The following is a 23,941-nucleotide window of genomic DNA, read 5'->3' on the forward strand; positions in this document are numbered from 1 at the left end:
CAATATATCAATCAATCAAACAATCACAAACGATTTATTTTAATTTTAATGAATTATGAGACAAGTTGAGTTACTCACCTGAGTCTGATAGTGTAGAATCCACAAGGTAAATGAGTTGGTTTGAATTCAGAAATCCTATTAGTTTTATCAGCAACATTATTATTCTAGTTATTTTACATGGTGGGGCGCACCTTTGATATATATACTAGGTGGTCAAATCTTAAATAATCAAATAATTAAAATTATATATTTATTAAATTTAATTATCAAAATTTAGATTTTCTTTTTAAGATCTTAAAATTGAATGTCAAATAATTAATTGGGGTGGCCCACCAGATGATTGGATCATCCAGATTCTTGAGGTATTAGTATGTTTTGCTTTTACATATTAGATGGATGGTGTGAATCTAACTACACATACAGAGATGGCCAATCTTGACCTTCTACGCCAAGTGATACCAACACTTGCACAAAAATTTAAGATTCTTTTATTAAACACTTTTAGATATGACTAATGTGGCCTATCTGATGGTCAAATTGATTTGAAAATTATGGCCCTTGTATATTTTGGCCTTAGGGATCATATGATCCATACAGATCTTTATTTATTTTTATTTTTTAAAGGAAGATTGTATTGATAAAGCGAAGAGGATTTACAGCCATTCAGGTGGAAGCCTACAAAAAGACTCAAGCCTTGCCTATCAAATACCCAAAACCAAAACAAAACCATACAAATCTATCTTAGCACAATCAGATTCTATCCATTCAATATATTCATAAAATATTACCAACCAGATCTGAAATCATAAAAACATCACTTTATTAAAATTAACTCTACATACCTATATAATGATAGTGTGGATAATCCACACTATCCATTGTATAGATTAAGAAGAAATTAACAACATAATAAAAAATTAAAAAAATTTAACAATTAGAAGTAACCTGATTAAGCCTTCTTAAAATCTCCTCTCCCTTATTCTCCAGAGCTCCTATTTTTTTCTATTAAGCAGAAACCTCTCCGTATCCCTTTTTTAACTTCACTTAATAAGATATGATAAACACATCCTCCCTTATCCTGAATTTGAAATTTTTTATGACATTTGATAAAAAATCTATTATTACTACTTCAAGCACTACACCAAAATCATGGATTTGCGACAGACCAAATCCGCTGTAAAACTAAATAAACAATGGATTTCGTCCGTTGCTTGGTCCATCGCTGTTTACTGGGTCGTTTTTTCTCTCCAACGGATAAAATCCGTCGTTTAATCTGCAACGGATAAGGTCCGTCGCATATTACTAGTGGATAAAATCCGTCGCAAAAAAAAAATAAAAAATCCGTTGTTGAAATTTGAAAAAAACCAACCGAATTATGTCATTTAAAATAATAGCGACAGATAAGGTCCGTCGCTAATATGAGGAGAGCGACAGACCACTTGTTCACAAATTAGCGACGGATTTGGTCCGTCGCGAAAATATCTAAATATATATCAAATTTTTTTTTTTGTTTGAATCTTACACCTGATAGTCATTCATTAAATAATGCACATGATTTTTTTAATAAGAATGCTACTCACAAAATTGATAGATACACAGATTTCTTAAAACTTCCTTTTAATACAATAGTACCCAATTGTACCTTTATGAAAAAACAAAAACAAAACAAGGGTTGCATCTGAAAATATATGCAAAGAAAATGAGAAGCCTTACTGCGTAACTGAGCTAGATCACTCCACACTACCAAACAAAAGAAATCTAAAAACAAATCAAGGAGGATCACTAACCAAAGAACCTCAAACATAGGCATGGAATTGTCTTTGGTAAATTGGGAACTTTAAAGTATAAATTGCAAAAAGCATTTTGCTTAAATATTGCTTCTCTAAGCTAACTTGGGAGTACCCTTTAATTTTCTACTTAAATTTTTTTCACTTGTAGTAAAACATGTACCCTTCATACAAGGTACTTTAGAACCAGCTATGGCATAGATGCATTACCCTTCAAAATATGCATTGCACATTAAGAGATGGCTAGCAACAAGAAGAATTTCATTAATGAGATTATCAAAGACATTGAACAAGAAAACAACACAATACACAAAGCCGATTGGGGTAAGCACCTTGGGAACACCACTTTTGTTTTTCGGTAACTTTTGGGAATGGATGTTCCATCAAGCAAAAGAGCTTGTAAAAGAAAGTAAAGTGATTGTATAATAGAAATTATAATAATGGTGCTTCTCGTATACCAACAACCATTTTCACCAAGAGATTAATGATATAGTTCTAGGAAAAGGAACTAAGCTACCTGAAAAATGTTGAGAAAAAGGGATGAGCCCTTGCGATGAGATTAAGCAAGATCTCACTGTTGAATTAGCTCTTTTATTTCTTTTTACATCTGCACAAAAAAAGGTCATCTATGTTTTTAGGTCATAGAACTTTGGCTCTCTAAACGCCTAATAATTTTGAATCCAAAAATCAACAATTGGATTTGGGTTCTGAATTTCTGCAGTTGAGGCCCTAGGAATTTAAAAACCCAAAATGAAAGTTACCATTTTCTAGCATTGGAGAGCCAAATTCAAAGAAACAAAACAACCAAATGCCATTTCAGAGTCTTCCAGAAAGAAAGGTGTTAAAAAAAAAAAAAAGGAAAAGAAAAGAAAAACCTACTTGAGTTCTTTGAAATCCGTACCATAAAGCTTGTGTTTCAAGATCATGGCTCCCACTCGAATCACCTCCACTATTACCATTGGGTTGTTTATCAATCAACCGCCTCCTTTTCTTGGTCATCGCTTCTTCAAGAATTCAACTTATCAAATATCAAAATACTATCAAACAAATCCCAAACCAATTTCCAAAGAAATGTAACCTTTAATTCAATGAAATCATCAATGAAAATAGAGAATTCTGCATGAAAAAACACTATAAAAAAAAATGAACCTTTTTCTATGGCACTCTTTCTTTGCACCAAGGCCACATCTCTTCTGGTAAGCTTTCACATCAAATTAATGAGTATGATAACCATCCGTAATTTTTCAGCAATGATCCAGAATAAGAATGAAAGAACCAACATACAGAGGTGAAAGAGCAGGAATAAACATACACAAGTGTAAGACATGCAAAGTTGTAGGGTCTCTCCAATTACAGCTAGCAAATGTCTTCTTTGCATACACAACACAATTAGATAATGATATTCAGACAATCTCTGTAAGAGTCACTCCAATTACAGCTATAAGAACATTTGTGTCTAGGTCCCCTAAAGTGACAATATCTTCTTCAGCAATATAGCTAGAATAGAGCCATCGCCAAAAAATACAGTAGTTGTCATTGACCTTTTCTTGCATGGAATTCAAGTTCTCAATCAGAACGTGGACTAGAGCAGTCCAATCTCTGTCATTTTTGGCTCATTGCTCACCAATGTAGTGACAACCGGTGCACAGTTCCAATCACTATAAATAAATAGAAAACGAGATGCGAAAATCTCATTTAAGGCATGCATTTGTAAAACTAAAGATTTTACATATATTCCAACCATCCACATTCAAAAGAAAAGAAAAAAAATTGCTAATTTTATGAAGTGACACATTTCATTACAGAGATTATCTGAAAATAAACAATTATAAATAAATAGAACATGAGATGTGAATATCTGAGCTAAGGCATGCATGTGTAGATTTGATGATTCTATATGTACTCCAACCATCCACACTCAAAAGAAAAGAAAAGAAAATTCTTTTTTTTTTTTGGCCGAATTTTATGAACTAACACCATTCATTTGAAAAATTAGCTAAAAATAAAATATACAAACAATAGAAAATGAGATGCAAATATCTGATCTAAGGCATGCATTTGTACATTTAATGATTCTTCATGTATTCCAACCATCCACACTCAAAAGAAGAAGAAGAAAAAAAAAAACTAATTTTGCTGAATTTTATGAATTGACACCATTCATTCCAAAAATTACTTGAAAATAGAAAGTTACAAAAAATGAAAATGAGACGCAAAAAATTGAACTAAGGCATGCATGTGTAGATTTAAAGATTCTACATGTATTCCAACCATCCACGGTCAAAAGAAAATAGAAGAAAAAGCTGACACTATTCGTTACAGTTGACTCTATCCATGTATTTTGTGAATTTTAAGTAAAATGCTTGAAATGTCCACTTCAAGCACTCGAAAACAGGAATGCTAGAAAATTCAAATGTTATCAGCTCAGACAAACAACCATTTTTTTCCACACCCTCAAATCTATTGAACAGGATTAAACTTTCCAAGTAGCAGTGAATGAGCGCACCCTAACTTAGGGTGCGCTCATTCACTGCTACTTGGAAATGGGTGGCCTAGATTAAAAATTATGTCTAGAGGAAAGACATGCTATTTGCTTAAATGGGCATCAAGCCATACAAAAGATCTTTCAGGATATCTTTGTCATTCAATCATCTCACAAACCAAAACATAGGTATTAATGTGGATTTTATATTTTCTATCAAGTCTTCATAAGCATTGGGAAAACAAATCAAAAAAAAAAAAAAAAAAAGAAGAAAAAAAGATGTATTCTTATATTTATTGGATTAATGTGCAAGAAAAAAAAAACTTTGCAGTTTCAAAACCAAGCATTATATTAAATCAACTTTTGGACAAATGAGAAGACATATTTTGAGGACTATGAGCTAAGTCTCAAACCCAAAGGGTGCCTACCACATAAAGATGTGGGTTACACACCACAAATGGAACATTGATGCATTGATGCATACATTAATTGTTTATAATTATAAACAATTATAATTTAAAATAAACTACATGTCAATTCTTGGCATACATTGATGCATGTCAAATGTATAGCATGATGTTTATATTTCTGATTCCTAGTAAGTTATCCTTGCTAGATTAACGAGTCAAGGAACAAGTATATGATCCTTAATGCAGGCAATGCATATACATGGTATACCTGATTTTCCAGTTTGGAGTTTTCAATTTGGACGAGTGGGGCCAATGGTCCAGCGATCCAGGCCATTGTTCTTCTAAGCACCACCATGGATGGACCATCCTATGAGAATCTCCCCAATAGTAGTGACATAAGACAACCTAACTTTTCAAGTTATGGCTCAAAAATACATGGTTAGGAAAAGGAGTGCAACAAATGTCCCCATCTAACTGAAAAAAGGCCTAAGCATGGTGGCTAGGGTCTTCCAATCTGAGACAATTCCAAGGCATGGTCCGTGTCCGTGTTGGCACCTCACGTACCAATGGTCCAGACCATTGGACAATGGACCAACTTGTTCAAAACAAAATTAGAGTATGCATATGAGGATTATATAAATGCTTTTTGTGGTCTACGACTGAAAACAATAGTGTTTTGCCTGTTTCAGGAGGACCATAAAGGAGAGCACCTTGAAAAAATAGCAGTGGTTAGGATCGATTATCCAAATGCTTTCTGTGGTCTACGACTCTAAACGAATACATATAATTTCATCTCAATTTAAATTGGTTAACCTTTGATTTAGTTAGGCAGTGCAACCTAAGAACTAACAGACCATATCTATAGAGTATGCCACCATCAAAAGGTTACCTTCGGTGGTTTGACAAATATGTTGATCAATCATGACCATCCAACTAATAGGTAACCTAATGGATGGGACTGTCAGTGGGCAGGCTTAGGCCAAGCAAAATCAAAATTTTGAGTAGTCCTGGCCTAGTTCAAAAACTAGGCCAAAGCCAGTGTCTGGCCCAACCATTGACAACCCTACTAATTTTGGAGTTCATGACAGATACTAACACTCCTCTAACAAAACAAAGACAAATCCACACTCAAGCTAATTTAATAGCTCCAAAGTTCCTACATAGACTTAAGATTCCTAAAAAATTGGAACTCTAACTATACAAAGCTTAGCCACAAAAATCCCTTAGTGCAGAAAACAACATACATACACAAACACCTACCCTTGTGTAAAAAGAAACACAACTCAAAATCTGACCATGTAGAGTCAAAGTAATTAACTTGGAGATATATATTATATTTTTAGCCACATATAAAAAATATTGGACCTAGTATTATCTACTACATACTAGTAACATACAACCAATATTGGGGCACCATACCATAAGCTACAAGAATTTTATGTCCCCTTAAACAAGGTATCCTCCATTCATAACACACACACACACACACACACACACACACACACACACACACATTATGAGTTCTTTATTTTCATTTACATTCGCAAATACATTCATCATCCATCCAACTATTAACAACATTTACAAAAAATAAAAGATATCCAACCAACTCTTAATAATAATTTGCAACTTAACCTACTGGGAACCGTCATGCACCGTAATGTCTTATGGCAGAGCGGGTTCTGAGTTACAAGTTGACTCTGACAACAACATATAAATGAAGCGATAAAGATATAAATGATTCAAGATTAATTTAAGGTTTCGAGAACTTACAGTTTGTAATAGATTTATAGGTTCACCAAAGTGGAAGGAGTTGGACGTGAACATAAACATGGTTAAAACTTTCGACCGAGTGGATTGAAACTAGCACTGAGAGTGGATTGAAACTTTCAACCGACCTAAGATGGGAACATGGTTGAAAATAGACTCCTTACCTATCTCAAATTGCTGACTGATCTCTGCACATTCATTGAATGCCTCCAAAAATGTACCCAACCGCACATCCACAGTCAAGCACAAACTCGTTATGAAGTAAATCCTCAAATTCTGCAAAAGAAAATCAAGAAAAATCATATGTTTTCAGCATTTTCAACCTTCTTTTCAAGAAAATTAAAATATAGTTTTAATCAAAAGAAACTTGCATTATGTTTGAATGTTTGATTTCATTGCAATAAATACTGAATAATGTGTCTATATCTACATGATTCTGATCCTAAAGTAGAGAAAATAAATGGCAACCACAAAAAGGTGTATGACATAAAGTAAGTAGATACTTACAGGCTTTACCAAGTTCGTTAGAAAACTTATCTGATCGCAACAACTGGAATTCAGTAGCCAATAGAGAACAACGTGCATCGTATGCTCCAACGAAAGGGACTTTATGTTAGAAGGTGCAAAATCCTAACTGTGGTTGCACCACCACGCTAGAGCAACAATGCTGAGTAGAAAAACTGCAACAACTACAAGGCATAATGTAAACAGTCCCTCCTATGATTACAAAAAGTAAAGCAGTCCTTAGGCAAGATAGTAGGCATAATACAAATCATTTGAAAAAAAAAAAAAAACAATCTACTTTAATGTGAGATTTGTGGCCTTTTTCATATCGACTTTACAGCACATGCAAAGGGATATTACTAACTTGTAGATATCCCACATGGCATGATTGTCTGAAAAGCATTCGCAGCTCACTGACCTATGACTAATAGTTCCCGCTTACTATCAGTTCTAAAGTCAAACAAGTAGAAGGGCAAATATCAGCCTGCAACTTATCTATAGTATAGAGTTAGTCATGTCAGAACACTATCAATATCAGCATGTTGCATTGCAGAATGTATAAAATGCACCTAATGAAATGGGATATAGTTAAACAAAACAACCAAGGAACATTCTAAGTCAATGGATTGATCTGTGCAAGTGTCCGAGTGCAACTAGCAGCATGAGTATCCTCTTGAGGGCAATGTAACATCTCTCACATTAAAGTAAGCCATTGGAAAGTTTGTACAAAACCATATGGGCCCACACATCTCTAGTTTTTGAACAATGCGTGAATATTACTATGAATGCATGATAATCCGGAAGGTCAAGCTGATGGTATTCTTCTACATGTCAAGGTAAAAGACAAATCCAATTTCCTACCACTCACCATGATGTCTACATGACGTCTACTCCATTCCATCAGTTTTGTTATATCATGCTAGGAAGTAAAGACTAAAAATAAATCAGGAAGATCCAAAACTCAAGGGGACCCCACCAGAGAGAAAGAAAAAGAGTGGAATGGAAACACCCACCATTAAAAACTTTTTAGGGTTAACGATTATGTTAATATTCCATCTAGCCTATTCATAAGTTTACTCTCACCAAGGTGCATGGAAAACACAAATGTGGGCCTAAAATAAAATGTTTGTGCACCCCTAGAAGGTTATGGTAGTTGTTTAACCCCAACTGCTTATGGTGCCTCTCATCCTAGCATAAGCTGATCATGAAACTGATGGATAGGGCCGATGTTTCATACATTAAGGTGGGTCCGCACTTGAGCTTTAAATGTGGGCCAGTCATACACTTATATTTGCAGTATAGTTACAGTTATCCTGAGACATAATTTTCACGACTTTTTCTTCTTATAAAAAAATAAAAAATAAAAACTTATCTCAACTGCATGTAATCCAAGTAACCATAACCAATTTTATCATGACCTTCTCTTCTTATAATAAATAAATAAATAAATAAAACATTAACCCAAATAGAAGATCATGTTAGTAGGCAGTGGTTGCATCAATAAAAGCATATGCAAACCCAACCTTTCTACTAGCCCATTGGTAAACGGTCTGATTTCTGGTATTGATTCGTCAGGGGAGGAGGCTGAAAAATGGGAACGTATGCCTGAGTCAAGAGTGACTCGGATGGTAAACTAGATTAGGTAATACAAAACTGAGTAGGTGAAATCCCCAATTCCAAAAATCCTCAGGTCCCCAAAATCCTAAAATTCCCAAATCCCTAATTTATAAAATTAGAAAAACCCCAATTCGGGGTCCACATTCAAATCCGTAAGCCCTAAAATTCGTAAATCCCTAAATCAGGGTCCACATCAAATAAAAAATCCATAAATTACTAAATCCCCAAATTCTTATATCGGCATTGAGAGAGAGAGAGAGAGAGAGAGAGAGAGAGAGAGAGAGAGAGAGATACCTCACGTTCAACAAATAGTCTTCAACCGAGCTTCAGAGAGAGAGAGCGAGGGCGTTCGTGGATCAAAGACACACAAGAAAGGTTAGGGAGAGAGAGAGAGAGAGAGAGAGAGAGAGAGAGAGAGAGAGAGCGGGAAGAGAGATCGAGAGGAAGAGAGACGAGGAAGTTCCTGCGCAAGGATGCTGGGTGGGCCCACCAATATGTTTGTGTGAAATATACTCCATCCATCCTTTTTGCGAGGGAGAGGCGTAGAGGGAGAGGGAGAGGCGCAGAGAGAGAGAGAAGGAGAGATGGAGGGAGAGGGAGAGGAGAGGCATAGAGAGAGAAATAGAGAACGGTTGGTTAGGGCGCTGGCCCTAACCAGCCCTCGTTGGAGGACGCGGATTTCTTGTGAAAGCCTTTCACATGAAGTTCCTACGCAAGTATGCTGGGTGGGGCCCACCACCATGTTTTTAGGAAATATACTCCGTTCATACATTTTTTAAGATAATTTTAGGACATGCTACAAAAAATTAGGTGGATCCAAGACTCTAGTGGGCCACATGAGAGGAAACAGTGGGGATTCAGTGAGAACCGTTGAAACATTTTTATGACCATAAAAGCTTTTTTCTGGGATAAATTTTTTGTATTTTCACTTCATCCCTATGTTAATGACCTTATAAACGGTTTAGATGGCATATAAACATCAAGGTGGAGCCCAGGAAGATTTCAACGGTAAGTATTTCTTTCCCCAATTTTCCCTCTCATGTGGCCCACTTTAGTTTTGGATCCACCTCGTTTTTGGTCGATTTTCCTAAAATGAGGTAGACAAACGGATGAACGGAGTATATTTCCCTAAAACATGGTGGTGGGCCCCACCTAGCATCCTTGCTTAGGGACTTCCTGCAAAGGCTTTAGTAGAAAATCAGCATCCCTCGTTAGAAGTTTTTAACGGTGGTGTCCTTCTCCCCACTGTTTTCTCTGGTGGGGTCCATTGGAACTTTGGATGTGACTCATTCTTTAGATCTTACCCTAAAATGATCTCTCAAGATGGATGGATGGTGTGGATACAAAACATACATCATGGTGCGCCCACAGAACTTGGTGACGTCACTTCAGTAGCAGGCTGCCTATCAACTTGGCAGTAGCCAATCCGCCGCCTTGAGACAGGGGGCTTGGTGACGTCATCAAGTTTTGTGGGTCCTATCAGAAGGTATGTGTTATATCCAAACCATCCATCCATATTGTGAGATAGTCGTAAGGCTTGAGACAAAAAATAAGACAGATCTAACTATCAAGTGGACCACACGATTGAAAGCATGTGGGGGATTGAACATCTACTATTGAAACCCTTTTGGGGGTCACAAAAGTTTTGGATCAATATGAAATTTGTTTCTCCTCTTCATCTAGGTCTTTGTGACCTTCTGAACAGATTGGATGGAAAATAAACATTATGGTGGGGCCTACAAATTTTTTAACGAGGAAAACCTCAGCTGGTATTTGTGGTGTAGTCCATTTAATCTTTGGATATGATTCATTTTTTGGATAATTCTCTAAATCTTGAAAAATGGATGAACAGTGCGGGTTAATCCCAAATTTTGGGTAAATCCAAAGCTCAAGTAGACCTTGCCACATGAAACAACGTGGAATAATGATCTCTATGGTTGATACCTTCCTTGGGCCCACCGTAATGTTTATTTGCCATCTAACCTATCCAACTTGTTCATAATATCAAAAAGATGTGAATGAAGAGAAAACACAAACATAAGCTTGACCCAAAACTTCTATAGCCTCCAAGAATTTTTCAATGGTAGAGGTTCAATCACACTATTTCCTAGTGGTCCACTTGGGCTTTGGATATGCTTCATTTTTGTTCTTTAGACCTCAAATTATCCGTTAACATAGATGAACGGAGTGGATGAAATAAATAAATAATGGTGGATCCCACAGAGTTTACTCAACATACTAAGGGTAATTAGTAACTCACCTAAATGGAGTGAAGAGAGGTTTCCTTAAAACATTCATAATCATATATTAGGCTTGCTTAAATTTGATCATTATATGTGTCTCACTTGGATGAGGGGTCAGACCAAGTTTTAGCACATCCAAAACTCATGTGGGCCCCATCAAGTGCTTTTATATTTTTTAGGATGTCTTCACATGGTTTTAGATGGTATGGCCCACCTAAGTTTCTTATATAGATGATTTTTGAGATATCTCCTAACTTAAAGGGGATACATCAAATGCACGGTGTTGATGTTCGACATACATCATAAGGGGCCCACAAAACTTACTAACATCAATTCTTAGGTTCTCGCGAGGTCAATAAAATGGGTCACAATTTTGACCAAAATATTTGGCCCATTTTATATGTTTCGTCCATTCACTCTATATAATTGATCAATACCCTCAATTTGACTACTTACTCGCCCTGATCAGCCTATATATATATATATATATATTTTTTTATATATATATATATTTATATATATATATATATATATATATATATATATATTTTTTTTTTTTTCACAGATAAATTTCAATTTCCATTTAAAAATAACATTTTTTTTTCAAAATGTACATTTTTTACGCTTTCTCTTGTAAAACTTTTAACAAAATATCATTTTTATTATAAAATATCTCAAAAAAAATTAAAATACAAATTTTGAATTTTTATTTTCAAAATCTCAAAAAATTTCTCAAATTTAAATTTTTTTCTCAAAAATTCCAAAATACCGATTTTTTTTTCCTTCAAAAGCATCATTTTTTTTTTCTACTTTTCAATTTTCTTTTTTAAAATGATATATTTTTTTTTTTCAAAAACTTCATGTTTTTATAAATAACTTTTTCTTTTAATTTCAAAATTTTAACATTTTCAATTATTTTTCAAAATCACAAATTTTTTCAACTTCTTTATTTTTCATTTCAAAATGTTTGTTTTTTTGTCAAAGTATTGATTCTTTAATATCATTTTATTTTAAAATTTTCAATTCTTTTTAACTTCTCCATTTTTTAAAAATCATTTTCTTCAAGCTTGTCAATTTTTATCGAACTTCTCAATTTTATTTTATTTTTCAAAATACAAACTCTCATTTTCTTTTTCAAAATATTTTCATTTTTCAACATTGTTAAAATTTTCACATTTTTTTTATATCTTTTTAATTTTCTATTTCAAGATATTATTTTTTTCTCGAAATCAAATTCTTTTTTTCAAAATTATCGACTTTATTCAATATTCTTTTTTTCCCCACAAAATAGATTTTTATTAAATCATGATTTTTATTTTTTCAAAATCTCATTTTATCTCAAACATTGTTAAATTTTTTTAACTTCCTAATATTCTTTTTCATGTCATATTACAAATCATTTAAATATTAGTTTTAAAATTTTTAAAAATAATAATTTCCACTCATTTGATATAAAAAGAAAATATTTTTTTTTATAGCATTCAATCAATTGTTAAAAATTAATATTAGATACAAATATGTACAATTAAATGACTGAAATTCTATTAAAAAACAATTCTTAGATAAGAAAAAAAAATAATTTTCCACCAAATTCTTTTAAAAAAATGAAAAAATAAATGTTTAAGGTAAAAGTCCTTTTACAACGGACCATGATCCGTCGTAAACACAATTAAAAAACGTCACGAATTGCTACTTGGGTGGGAATTTGCAATTGATTATATTTCATCGCAAAATCAACATTGGCGACGGATTTAGTCCGTCGCTATGTGACGACGAACCAAAATCCATTGTAAATCAGGTTTTAGCGACGGATTTAGCTCCGTCGCAAAATTCCGCAACATTTGGACAATGGATTTTCGAGAAAGACAGGGTTGACGACAAACCTTTTCCGTTAGCGACGGATTAAATCTGTCGTTAAACCAAGCAATTTTCGCGATGGACGAAATCCATCGTAAAAATCCGTCACAAATTCACAATTTTAGTGTAGTGTATTTAATTTGTACATCACCTGCATCATCTGTATGGTTGGAGAGTATCAACACCCCACTCATAGTGATGGTTATCCTTTAAGATTATCAATAATTCAAGAGATTTATAAAAGTACTGTAAGGGTTCTGATATGTCTCGTACTCCACTACGAGGTATCACTCGGTGCTACTAATATATATATATATATATATATATATATATATATATATATATATATATATATATATATATATGAATGCTTACCTGCACACCATCTTACCTGGGCACAGACAAAAATCAGTCTACTTGCCGTACATCTTATAACTACGGAGATTCACCAGCGTGTTCAACATTAACGTAGATTTATGCAAACATCTCAAGGCGACACCACAACATGGTTGGGGGATCTACGTAACATGATGTATTCATAGAGTGACTATTTACGACATCCAATCCCAAAAGTAATGTAATTGTATGGTGATTTACCTATATCGATTGTGCATCACGCCAACCAACCCACGGGATTACGTGCCGGTGAAAAGGGTCTCTACCCATAACGTATTACCTCCACAATAAATGTTTGAATCACTAGTTGTGATAACTTTAACACATCACTTATACCGATAGAGGGATAGATTGAATTATGAGAGTTTTGAAATTTCAAGACATATGTCCAAGCCTAAAAATGAAGTAGCACAAGGCTAATATAATAAATAAGAAGAGTAGTAATAGGCTAACTCAACAAAAGAGTTAGATGAATGAACTCCTTCCCTAGCTTCTCCTGCGCCTGGGCAAGGCTGGACCATATTCTCTGCAATGATAGATGGATGAACTCCTTCCCTGGCTTCCTCGTTAAGCACCTCCCCAGGATTCACTCAGATCACACTCCTCTAGTGATGTCCTTCCCCAAGGCTCCCCCTTCCTCTCCCAGACCATTCAGATTCCAGCGAATGTGGCTACTGCATGAGACCTTTCCCCAGAGAGTTGAGAAAGCTTGGGCGAAAAATCTCTCGCCTCTCCCCATGATCAACCTTCTTCTGAAGCTTAGGAAGGTTAAGATGTCATTGAAATCCTGGAACCGTGATGTCTTTGGGAACATCTTTCAAAACTTGCAGAAAGATGAGCAATCTCTTTCAGCCTTGGAGACCAACGATCAGGCCAACCTTTTGGCTCTCTCAGCTAAGCTTTAAGAAGCCAAGGCTCATATGGCCAAGATGGAACTCACAGAAGAAATTTTTTGGAAGCAAAAATCTCAAAATTCTTGGTTAGAAGAGGGAGACAAATACACAATTTTCCACCAATTGGCTTCAGAAAAAGTTAGGAATTTGGGACTCCAGGAGATTCACTTGGGTGAGACAGGGATCACTTCGGATCAACCTTCCATTCAGCGTGCTGCAGTCGAATTCCTTCATTCATTGCTATCCTCTGAAGCCGGGGGCGACTTCCTTCGCTGACTATAGACCCATTAGCCTATGCAATGTGGTGTACAAGATCTTTGCCAATATAATCGCTGTTAGGCAGAGTACTCTCCTCCGAAGTTGATTTCCTTAAAGCAAGGGGCCTTTGTTAGGGGCCTCTCGATTGCGGAAAACATCGCCCTAGCTCAAGAAAGTTTTAGAGATATTGACTATAAAGTTCGGGGAGGCAATATTGCGCTGAAACTTGACATGGAGAGAGCATATGATAGAGTAGAATGTCAGTTTCTACGTCAGGTGCTTCTGAAATTTGGCTTTGGGCCTAGTTGGGTCAAGATGGTTGAATTCTGCTGGAAAGATAACTGGCTCTCGGTCTTAGTTAATGAGGTTAGTTGTGGCTTCTTCAACTCCTCCCGTGGTCTAAGGCAAGGTGATCCTCTCTCCCCCAGGCTGTTCATCCTTGCCTCCAAAGTATTCAGCAGGGGCCTATCCAGATTAAGCTCGAGCGGAGTATGTACTCCTTTCAAGGTGAAGAGCGATTGCAAGCAAATCTCCCATCTTCTATATGCGGATGATACGGTTTTGTTCCTTAATGGATCTAGCAAGTCTCTGCACAAGGTTAAAAATTTCATTTCCAACTACCAGTCCATATCAGGCTAAAGGGTGAAGCAGAAGAAAAGTTCCTTCCATTGCTTCTCAAAGCTGTCTGCAGTCAAGTGCAGATCTATTCAGCATATTCTCGGCATTGATAAAGCTGCAAGTAACTTCTCTTACCTGAGCGTTCCAATCTTCAAAGGCCAATCCAAGAGTTCTTATTTCGCCCCTCTACTTGGCAAGATGGCTGCCAAAATCCAGGGATGGAGCGCAAGAATCCTCTCCCAAGCGGGCGGGCTGGCCCTTATTTCTTTTGTTCTTGCCGGCATCCCCATTCACACCTTAGCTGCCATGATTCTTCCCAAAAAAAAATCTGAAAGAGTTGGAAAGGATGTTTGCTAACTTCCTATGGGGATGGCAGGATGGTAAGCCGAATCTTCATTGGCGTAGATGGACATCTAATGCCAAGCCGAAGGGATAGGGTGGTCTTGGGATAAAAAAGTTGAAGGATGTTATGTATGGTCTTCATTTGAAAATGGCTTGGAATGTCAAGCAGGTGGATCATGGCAGCCTTTGGGGTCAGTTCGCCCGATCTAAGTACCCAGTCTCCTTTTCTTCCCGGACCACAGGTCGATCAGCATATGCGTCTCCAGTGTGGAATCGGATTGTGATTCTCTTCCCTGTCCTAGACAGGCATGCGCAATGGATGGTAGGCCATGGTGAATGTAACATGTGGAGTTCAAATTGGTCCGGGCTAGGCCCTCTTGCAACCCTCCCTTCACTGCACATATCCGACTCCATGAGAGGTCTTAAGGTGGCTAATTTTCTGGATGGTAACGGAGTCAGACCAGATGTGTCCGATTCCCTCCCTGAATGGCTGAAAATTCACATTAAGAAGGGTGGATTCTGCACTTCTAATGCCCCGAATTCCATTCTCTAGCTATTGGATCCATCGGGCTAATTTTCTGCAAAATCCGCCTGGAACATTGGCGGGGGCAAAGGGCAGATCTGAACCTGGACCAGGCATGTTTGGCACCTCAAGATCCCCCCCCGAAAATCTCAGTTTTTGTATGGAGACTGTTAAATGACACACTGCCTGTGGACGCTCTTGTTTAAAGGAAAGGAATCCAGCTAGCATCATCTTGTAACTGCTACATTTCTACATCACCCACTAGTCCTTAGGTTGAATACCTCGCGCACCTCTTCCTTCTTGGTTCTCTCGCAGAAAAGGTGTGGTAGCGGGCGGTGAACTTCCTCGGGATTCCTCTGTTTCATCAGTCCTCAATTGCTAACCGGCTTCATTGGTGGTGGAATAGACCTCTTCTTCCTAGCAGCAAGCAGCAGGGCTTCCGTTTGACCCCGGTTTTCATTTTGTGGGAAATTTGGAAGGATAGGAATGCAGCAAGATTTGATAATTCGGCGGCATCAGATGTAGTGATTTTTCTCAAAATCAGATGGTGGTTCGACGCCCTCTTCCCCCAGTTGGCGAGAGAAGTTCGTCAACACCCTTCTCTTTTTTCTGCTTCCCCCCCTTCCCCACTTTTGGCCCCCACCGCCCGGCCCGCTCCTCCTCTATTGTCAAATGGATTAAGCCAAGTGAAGGGCTCCTCAAGCTGAATGTAGAAGGTTCTGCTTTAGCTAATCCTAGCCCTGCTGGAGGTGGAGGCATCTGTCGTGATCACCTCGGCAACCCAATCTTTGCTTTTGCCCGCGAATATGGGGAAGCTTCTAACAATACAACGGAACTGCGGGCTGTTCTAGATGGTATGAAACTATGCCTGGATCTCGGGCTCTCCAATGTCCTCATCAAATCCGACTCTAGATGGGTGGTCTTTTGCCTCTCAATGGCTTCCTCGTCTTTATAGAAGTGGACCTATTGGCTGGCCAGGATCAAGAAGCTATCTTCTTAGGGGAACTTTCGAATAGCCCATGTGTATAGAGAAGCTAATAGCCTGGCTGATGGTTTGGCCAAGATAGGTAGCAGAGACCAATCTTCTCGCCCCTTTCATGATCTATCATCCCTCCCCCGCTTAATTAGGGGGCAGGTTCTCTTAGATAAATTGGGCTTAGGATACATTAGAGAAGTCTCCTCTTCTCACACTGTATAGCATATGATAGGCAATCTAGTTTTTTTGTCCCTGGTTTTCTCTTGCCCGAAATAGGCTTTTTGTAATCTTTGCTGGATATGAAATGAAGCAAGCTATTCTTTAAAATAATAATAAAAAAGCTAACTCAATAAAAGAGAAAAGTAGCAATGACCAACTCAACAAAAGAGGAGAGTAGAAATGGCTAATTCAACAAAAGAGGAGAGTAGCAATGACTAACTTAACAAAAGAGGAGAGTAGCAGGGGCTAACTCAACAAAATTGGTAAAGGCAGGGGTAAGGCTTGTATCCATCGTCCCTTAAAGACGGTTCATAATCTGAGGCATAATCTCTGTGCAAGTTTCTCAACCGTTACGCGAGATTCGTAGGTGATAAGTGTTGACGTAGTTGACTCTAGAATCATGCAACGAGTGGTCGAGGCCAACTCAATATAGGCCCTCGACCGATTGATATTGACCTGAGCTACACCCTTGATCAATCAGGATGGGGCCAAGCCGAGTCGAGCCATCAGTTAATCGAGCTGATCTTTACGATTGGTTCAGAGTGAGTTCCTGCTTGTTCTTGATAGATTGTCCCCTCAATCTCGCCAAGCCGATTAGCGTTCCAACGGTCCTCTTGTCGTATAGATTTGGACATTTCTTGGAGATCAGATAAGCTTGATCGAAGCTCGGAGATGCACAAATAAGCTTAGTTGAAGCTTGGAGATGCATGGTGTCGAGGACTAGGCTCAGGAGTCTAGCATCTACTCTTCCCCAGAACGATCCGGACGGTTGTTTAGGTGCCCCTTGGTTTAGAAGCATGTACTCGTGAGTCCGAGCTGATCCCATGTGTAGTTAGACCATTTTCACCCATAACATCGATAACTCAACTAAAACTGGATTATAATCTATTTTAATTGGAAGATAAAGTTATACATCAAATCACAAACATCCAACAAGATATATGAATTGAGATAGATCAATCTCTCATGAAGATTTAGGCTATTGATCGTAAGAAATAAAAAAATATCTATCGTATTCAGAATTCACAATAGATTAATCGATTTTATATATCAATTCATTTTTCGATTTACGAATTCAATCAAAACAATCACAATTCAACATTAAAAAACCCTTAACTTGAATAAAAAATGAATTAAATAACAAAATTCATTAAGAGGTTCATCCCTTATCATTAACTTATAGATTCACATAGCATGGCTAACATCTTAAACAAAAACAAAAGAAAAACAAACTAGGATGAAGATGAAGAATGATGCCAGAAGAGCTTTGCCTTCTCTAAGTATCTCTCCTAAACCTAATTCATCCTTCAAATAACATAAAAGCATTTCTTTAAGTAGGAAATCCTCACCAACTTTGAACTTAAGCACTTTCGTGAACCGTTGTTCGATTGGGTCGATTGATCCATGGATCGATTGATCATCACCAAAAATGTCCAGTAGTGAACTTTTCATATTCAACATACTATCAATCGATCGATCGATCTGTCTCCTTCGATCAATTGATGTTAATGAAATTTGTCTAGCAAAAAATCTGTGGAAGAGCTCAGTGTCTGTCCTCGTATAGAGGGAGCTGAGGTACTTCACCTTCTAACAGTCGAAATCATCAAGATCGATGGATAGATAGGTCTTCCATCAGATGATTATTGTTTCATGGCCGTTTAGGGGCTTCTTGGTCATGACCGGTTTTAGTCGATCGCGCGTATGACCTCCTGTCTCTGACGAGTCCAATTTTACCCATGACAACATCCAGGTTGTCTGGATATGGGTGCGTGGAAAAATTAAATAATACATTTAAGAAAGTGGCTGAGACTGCCCCATGAAGAAACTTCGGAAAGAGGAAAGGGTAAAATGTGGCAATACCGAGTGTCCAGTCAGGATGGATTTGGGTCATCCCTGGTGGCGCCTGTCACATGAACAGTTCAGGATTTCCAATGGTATAGGGATTGACTGAGTGAACGATTGAAGCCTCATATTGCAAGTGTCAAACACAGAAATGGTCCGCTCCATGAAAAGAAATTTCGATTTCATTCATCAGGCTTACATTCACGTCAATCCAGACAGACCAGTTTGTAGAACCCCTTGTAGACGAAGCACGCGCGGAAATCATTAGTAAAAAAATCAATGGTTAGATTATTTGGAATTATTTATAGATTATCTGATCAGTACTGATTTTGTGCTACGTTGTTCCAGTGGGACCCATGATTCATCCATATTGCTATAAATTAGATAAATGATTTCTCATCTATCCATTAGTAGTACATAAAGCCTTCATCAAGATCTTATATCTTAATATCTACTGTCATTACCATTAATTGCATAAATGCAATTCAATCCCATCTAATCCCTTTAAATACCAGGAGCCAAGTGTACTGAGTTACTCAGCACGCAATTTGCTTCCCTGTAACAGTTGTTACAAACGATATTTCCATAGGGATTGGCACATTTCTGTGAGGGAGATGCTCTGATAGAGCCGTTTCCATACTAATATAATATAACCATCTTCCACAGTCCACAGGGAGATACCGTGCTCAGAACAGGAGGGGCCTTTGAGGGGTCCACTGTAATGTCATGAGTTTATCAACACTGTCTATACCGTTTGATATGTCATATTTTATGATATGAGGCTGATCAAGGCTCAACTGGACCACATGATAGGAAGAAGCTGTGACAATGATCCTCACCATTGAAACATTCCTAGACCTCACTGTGATGTTTATTAGCCATCTAACCAGTTCATAAGGTCAAATAGACCTGGATGAAGGCAAAACGCAAATATCATCAGCACGATCCAAAACTTCTGGAGCTCCCAAGAAGTTATTAATGGTGGGTGTTTAACACCCACTATGTGGCCCACTAGAGCATTGGATCTACCACATTTTTCGATTTATATCCTAAAATGATATGATATAGAAAAAGAAACCCGCACATCAAGGTGGGCCCCTCAAAGCCTGGCCTGTTCCGAGCTTAGGACAGCACCTACTCTGCGCATGGAAGGCCAGACTATAGATCAGGACCATCCATCTACATTAGATGATCCTTGGTTCAAGAATCATACCAATTGAACAATCCTAGCCATCTCTTGTTCTCACCATTCCCAGCCATTGGTACAGTCTAAAGCAACCGCCCAAGACCCTTATTTATTTATTTAAATTTTGTCGTTGTTAGCTTGTTAGTACACCCCACTGTCAGTTCACTCTTCACTGTTAGCCACCTCCACTACTAATCTATACCAAGACCTAAGTGTTGAAACAAGGTATCTTTCACTTAGTCTACCACTTGAGCTATGGATCAGGGTGTAACCGCCCCAGACCTGATCTGTCATATTTACGCAGCCTACTTTGATGGTTAAAAGATGTGATGCCTGACAACATTAGGAAGACAAAAAGAATATGTTGGTAGAAGACGCATGGTATAAAGGTTAAAGAAAATAAAATAAAAGCATACGGCGGTGATGCCTAACAACATTCGGAAGACAAAAAGAAAATGCGTGTGTAGAAGAAGCATGGTATAAAGAAAAGAAAAGAAAAGAAAAGCGAACGGTAGGACGCTTGGTATAAAGATTGAGGGATTTTCACAAATTAGTACCTCATTGGTACAGTATTTACATCTCAGTATCTTTTTAAATTATGTTTCCATTAAAGTACCTCATTAATCAAGTTATCGTGAAAGGTACCTCCTGTTAGTTTTCGTTAACTTATCATTTTTCCTAAATTGACAAAATTACCCATCAATTAATTAGTCCGCATAAGAAAATTCAAAATGTAACTAGATGTAATTATGATTAATGAAGTATAATTATCAAGAAAGTTCAGATTTATTTTTATTTTGGGCCCAATTGCATTGGGATGTGCCAACCAGTTAGTTTTCGAGATCATTTTAGGGCATGAGCCAAAAAATGTGATAGATCCAAATCTCTGCACCACACTGTTGGAAATAGTGGTGATTGAAACCCACCATTAAAAACTTCCTAGGGCCCACCCTCATGTTTATTTTCCATCTAATCTATGAATTAAGTCTTATAGACTTAGGTACAGCTTCATCCAAAACTTTTGTGGCCCCAATAAGTTTTTAATAGTGGTTGTTGAATCAGCACTAATTCTTATAGTATGGTCTACTTAAGATTTAGATATGCATCATATTCATCTCATGCCATAAGATGATGGACAAAATAGATGGTTTGGGTGGATAAAACACATACATCTTAGTCAGGTGCACAAAGCACACCACATTTAAGTTTTAAGGCTTTGCTGCAACAGTATACTAAGAGAGACGATTGCGTGTGTAACCCTGGTCACAGAAATATCTGTGTGACCGGGGCTGTGTGGGCCTATAGAAAATGTTCATCATAGATTCACTCGGTACATCTGTTTTCGAAAGACCATAACAGGGAAGGATTCTTAAAATCATGGAGATCTAAGACTCAGGTGAGCCATACCACAGTGAAACAGAAGTTTTGTATCACAATGATATTTATTTGGATGGCATATAAACATCATAGTCAGCTCCAAGAAGGTTTTAACTGTGAGCATTTCTGTTCCACTGTTTTGTTGGTGTGGTGCACCTTTTGTTTTTATTTTTATTTTATTTTTTAATTTTTTATCTTCATGATTTTTAGAATCCTATCCTTTTGTGGTCTTTCAAAACAGTGGATATGACATACATTTTTGTGGACCCCACACAGCCCTGTCACAGATATATCTCTATGCCTTGGTCACAGCAATCTGCTCCTGCACGTTAGAGGCAATCCACTTGTGAGAAATCATCCTGCTCATTCATTTTGCAAGCTCATTTTATGACATTAAACTAAAATGAGGTAGAGGCAATCCACTACAGTGATATATGAGTTTTATCCATACTGTCCATCTATTTTGCCGGATTATTTTAAGATATAAGCTCAAAATGAGTAAGTTAAAAGGCTTAAGTGGACCAGACATTAGGAATTAAACATTTATACTTGAAAACTTATTTTTAACTTATTTATTTTACCGTGAAATTTATTATTATATTATTTTTTTTTTTTTTTTTGTTTTCCTTCATTCAGGGCTACCTGACCTTGTGAACCAGTGGGATGAAAAATTAACATCACAGTGGTGCCTAAAAACGTATCAACTGTGAGTGTTGTTATCACCACTGCTTCCTGTGGTGGTCCACTTTTCATTGGATCTTACTTCATTCTTGGGCACACGTCCTAGACAACGTATAAAAATGGATGGGCAACATCGATAAAAACCCACATATCATGGGCTCCGTACAGTCCCTGGATGGATTATCATCCTGACAGGACGCAATTAGTTGAATATATATATATATATATATATATATATATAAACTAATGAAGGTACCTCTTTACATTAACTTAATTAAGGAAGTAAGCTAATGAAAATTTAATTTAAAAAGGTGCCGGGATGTAAAAACTTATTACCGACGTACTAATTCGTTAAAACCCAAGGATAAGCAAAGCAAAGAGGACGCGGATTGGGTGTTACCCCACCTGGATGTATGGATTTTGTCCATTCACTGTTGTAAGCAAAGCAAAGAGGACGCGGATTGGGTTTTACCCCACCCAGATGTATGGATTTTGTCCATTCACTTTTCCATGTCATTTTAGGGTAGATGTAAGATCAACTAGCGCACGCCACTGAAAGAAGAGGCCGTGCAAATGAAACTTCCTAAGGCCTACGTTGGTATTTATTTGACATCCAGGCTATTTACAAGTATATATATGCCTCGATGAAAGGAAAATAAATTTATCAGCTTCATCCAAAAACTCTTAGGCCTCAAGAAGCTTTCAACGGTATCCCTTTAAAACCCACTGTGTGGTCCACTTAAGCCTTAGATCATCTGCCCCTTTTTGGTGCAAATGATCTAAAATAATATGGAAAAATAGATGGACTGCCTGGATAGAAGTAATACATCACGGTGGCCCCTCACAGATTCAGCCTTTCCGGAGCTCGGTATGGGCTAAGTAGTGCCCAAACCTGGTACATGAAGAGGGGACGCGGATTTCCTGTAAAGCCTTGAACACGTAGTTCCATCTCAAGCAAGGTGGTGCCCACCGTGACGTTAGTGTGAAATCCATCCGTTCATCCATGTTTTGAGTTCATTATAATACATATGTTCCAAAATTACCTAGATTCAAGACTAATGTAAGCAACACAAGAGGGAAAACTGGGAAAGAAATGCCTAATGTTGAAAATTTCCTGGGCCACACCTTTATTTTTATATGCCATCCGAACCGATTATTAGGTGTTCCCCACTGAAAACACAAATAACTTAGCCTTAAACAAAACTTTTGCAGCCATTTGAATATTTCAACTGTGGTCTTTCAATCCCCACCGTTTATTCTCGTTTGTGGCCGACTTAAGATCTGGTTTGTTTTTCCGAGGCATGTCCTGAAGGAGAAATTTAGGACTGTTGATCTCACCTTTTATCCAGCTGTTTTTATGAAACAATACAATCTTTGTTTTGCAACTTAGACCTGCATGTGCGGAGACCGAATTCCAGGACGAAAATACCCCTCTCTTCAGGGAAACGGATTGGGTACTCCCCTGCCACCAGCCAATGGCAGATGGTGGGTCGTCTGTAGGCCGCACCATGATGTGGAAGCGGATTGCGTACTGAGAAACTCAGTACCCTTGGGGTACTGAGTAAACTGTGTGGGGTACACTGTTATTTATTTATTTTATCCACTCCTTTAATCCATGTTAACAGATAATTTTAGGGCTTGATCCAAAAAATGATGCAAATTAAAATCTCAAGTGAACCACACCACAGGAAAGAGTTTGATTGAACCTCTAGCATTGAAAACTTTTTGGAGGCCAAAGAAGTTTTGGATCAAGCTGATGTTTGTGGTTTCTATTCATCCATGTCTTTGTGATCTTATGAACAGGTTGGATGACAAATAAAAATTATTTTAGACCCTAGGAAGGTTTCAATGGTGGAAATCATTATTCCACACTGTTTCCTGTGTAATGGTCCACTTAAGCTTTGGATTTACTTCGATTTTGGGATCAACATCTAAAATTAGCAGTAAAAATGGCTGGACG

At 37.3% G+C, this 23,941-nt stretch overlaps 1 protein-coding gene across 1 annotated transcript; it reads left to right on the forward strand.

Annotated features, from left to right (window-relative positions):
* The first annotated feature begins 14,448 nt into the window (after positions 1-14,448).
* Positions 14,449-15,192, forward strand: LOC131217403 (uncharacterized). Its single transcript, XM_058212323.1, has 2 exons — positions 14,449-14,801; positions 14,919-15,192. The coding sequence occupies exons 1-2, from the start codon at positions 14,449-14,451 to the stop codon at positions 15,190-15,192; spliced, it is 627 nt and encodes a 208-aa protein (XP_058068306.1).
* Positions 15,193-23,941: the final 8,749 nt, after the last annotated feature.

The sequence above is a fragment of the Magnolia sinica genome, chromosome 10, assembly GCF_029962835.1.
Source record: "Magnolia sinica isolate HGM2019 chromosome 10, MsV1, whole genome shotgun sequence".
NCBI classification, from domain to species: Eukaryota; Viridiplantae; Streptophyta; class Magnoliopsida; order Magnoliales; family Magnoliaceae; genus Magnolia; species Magnolia sinica.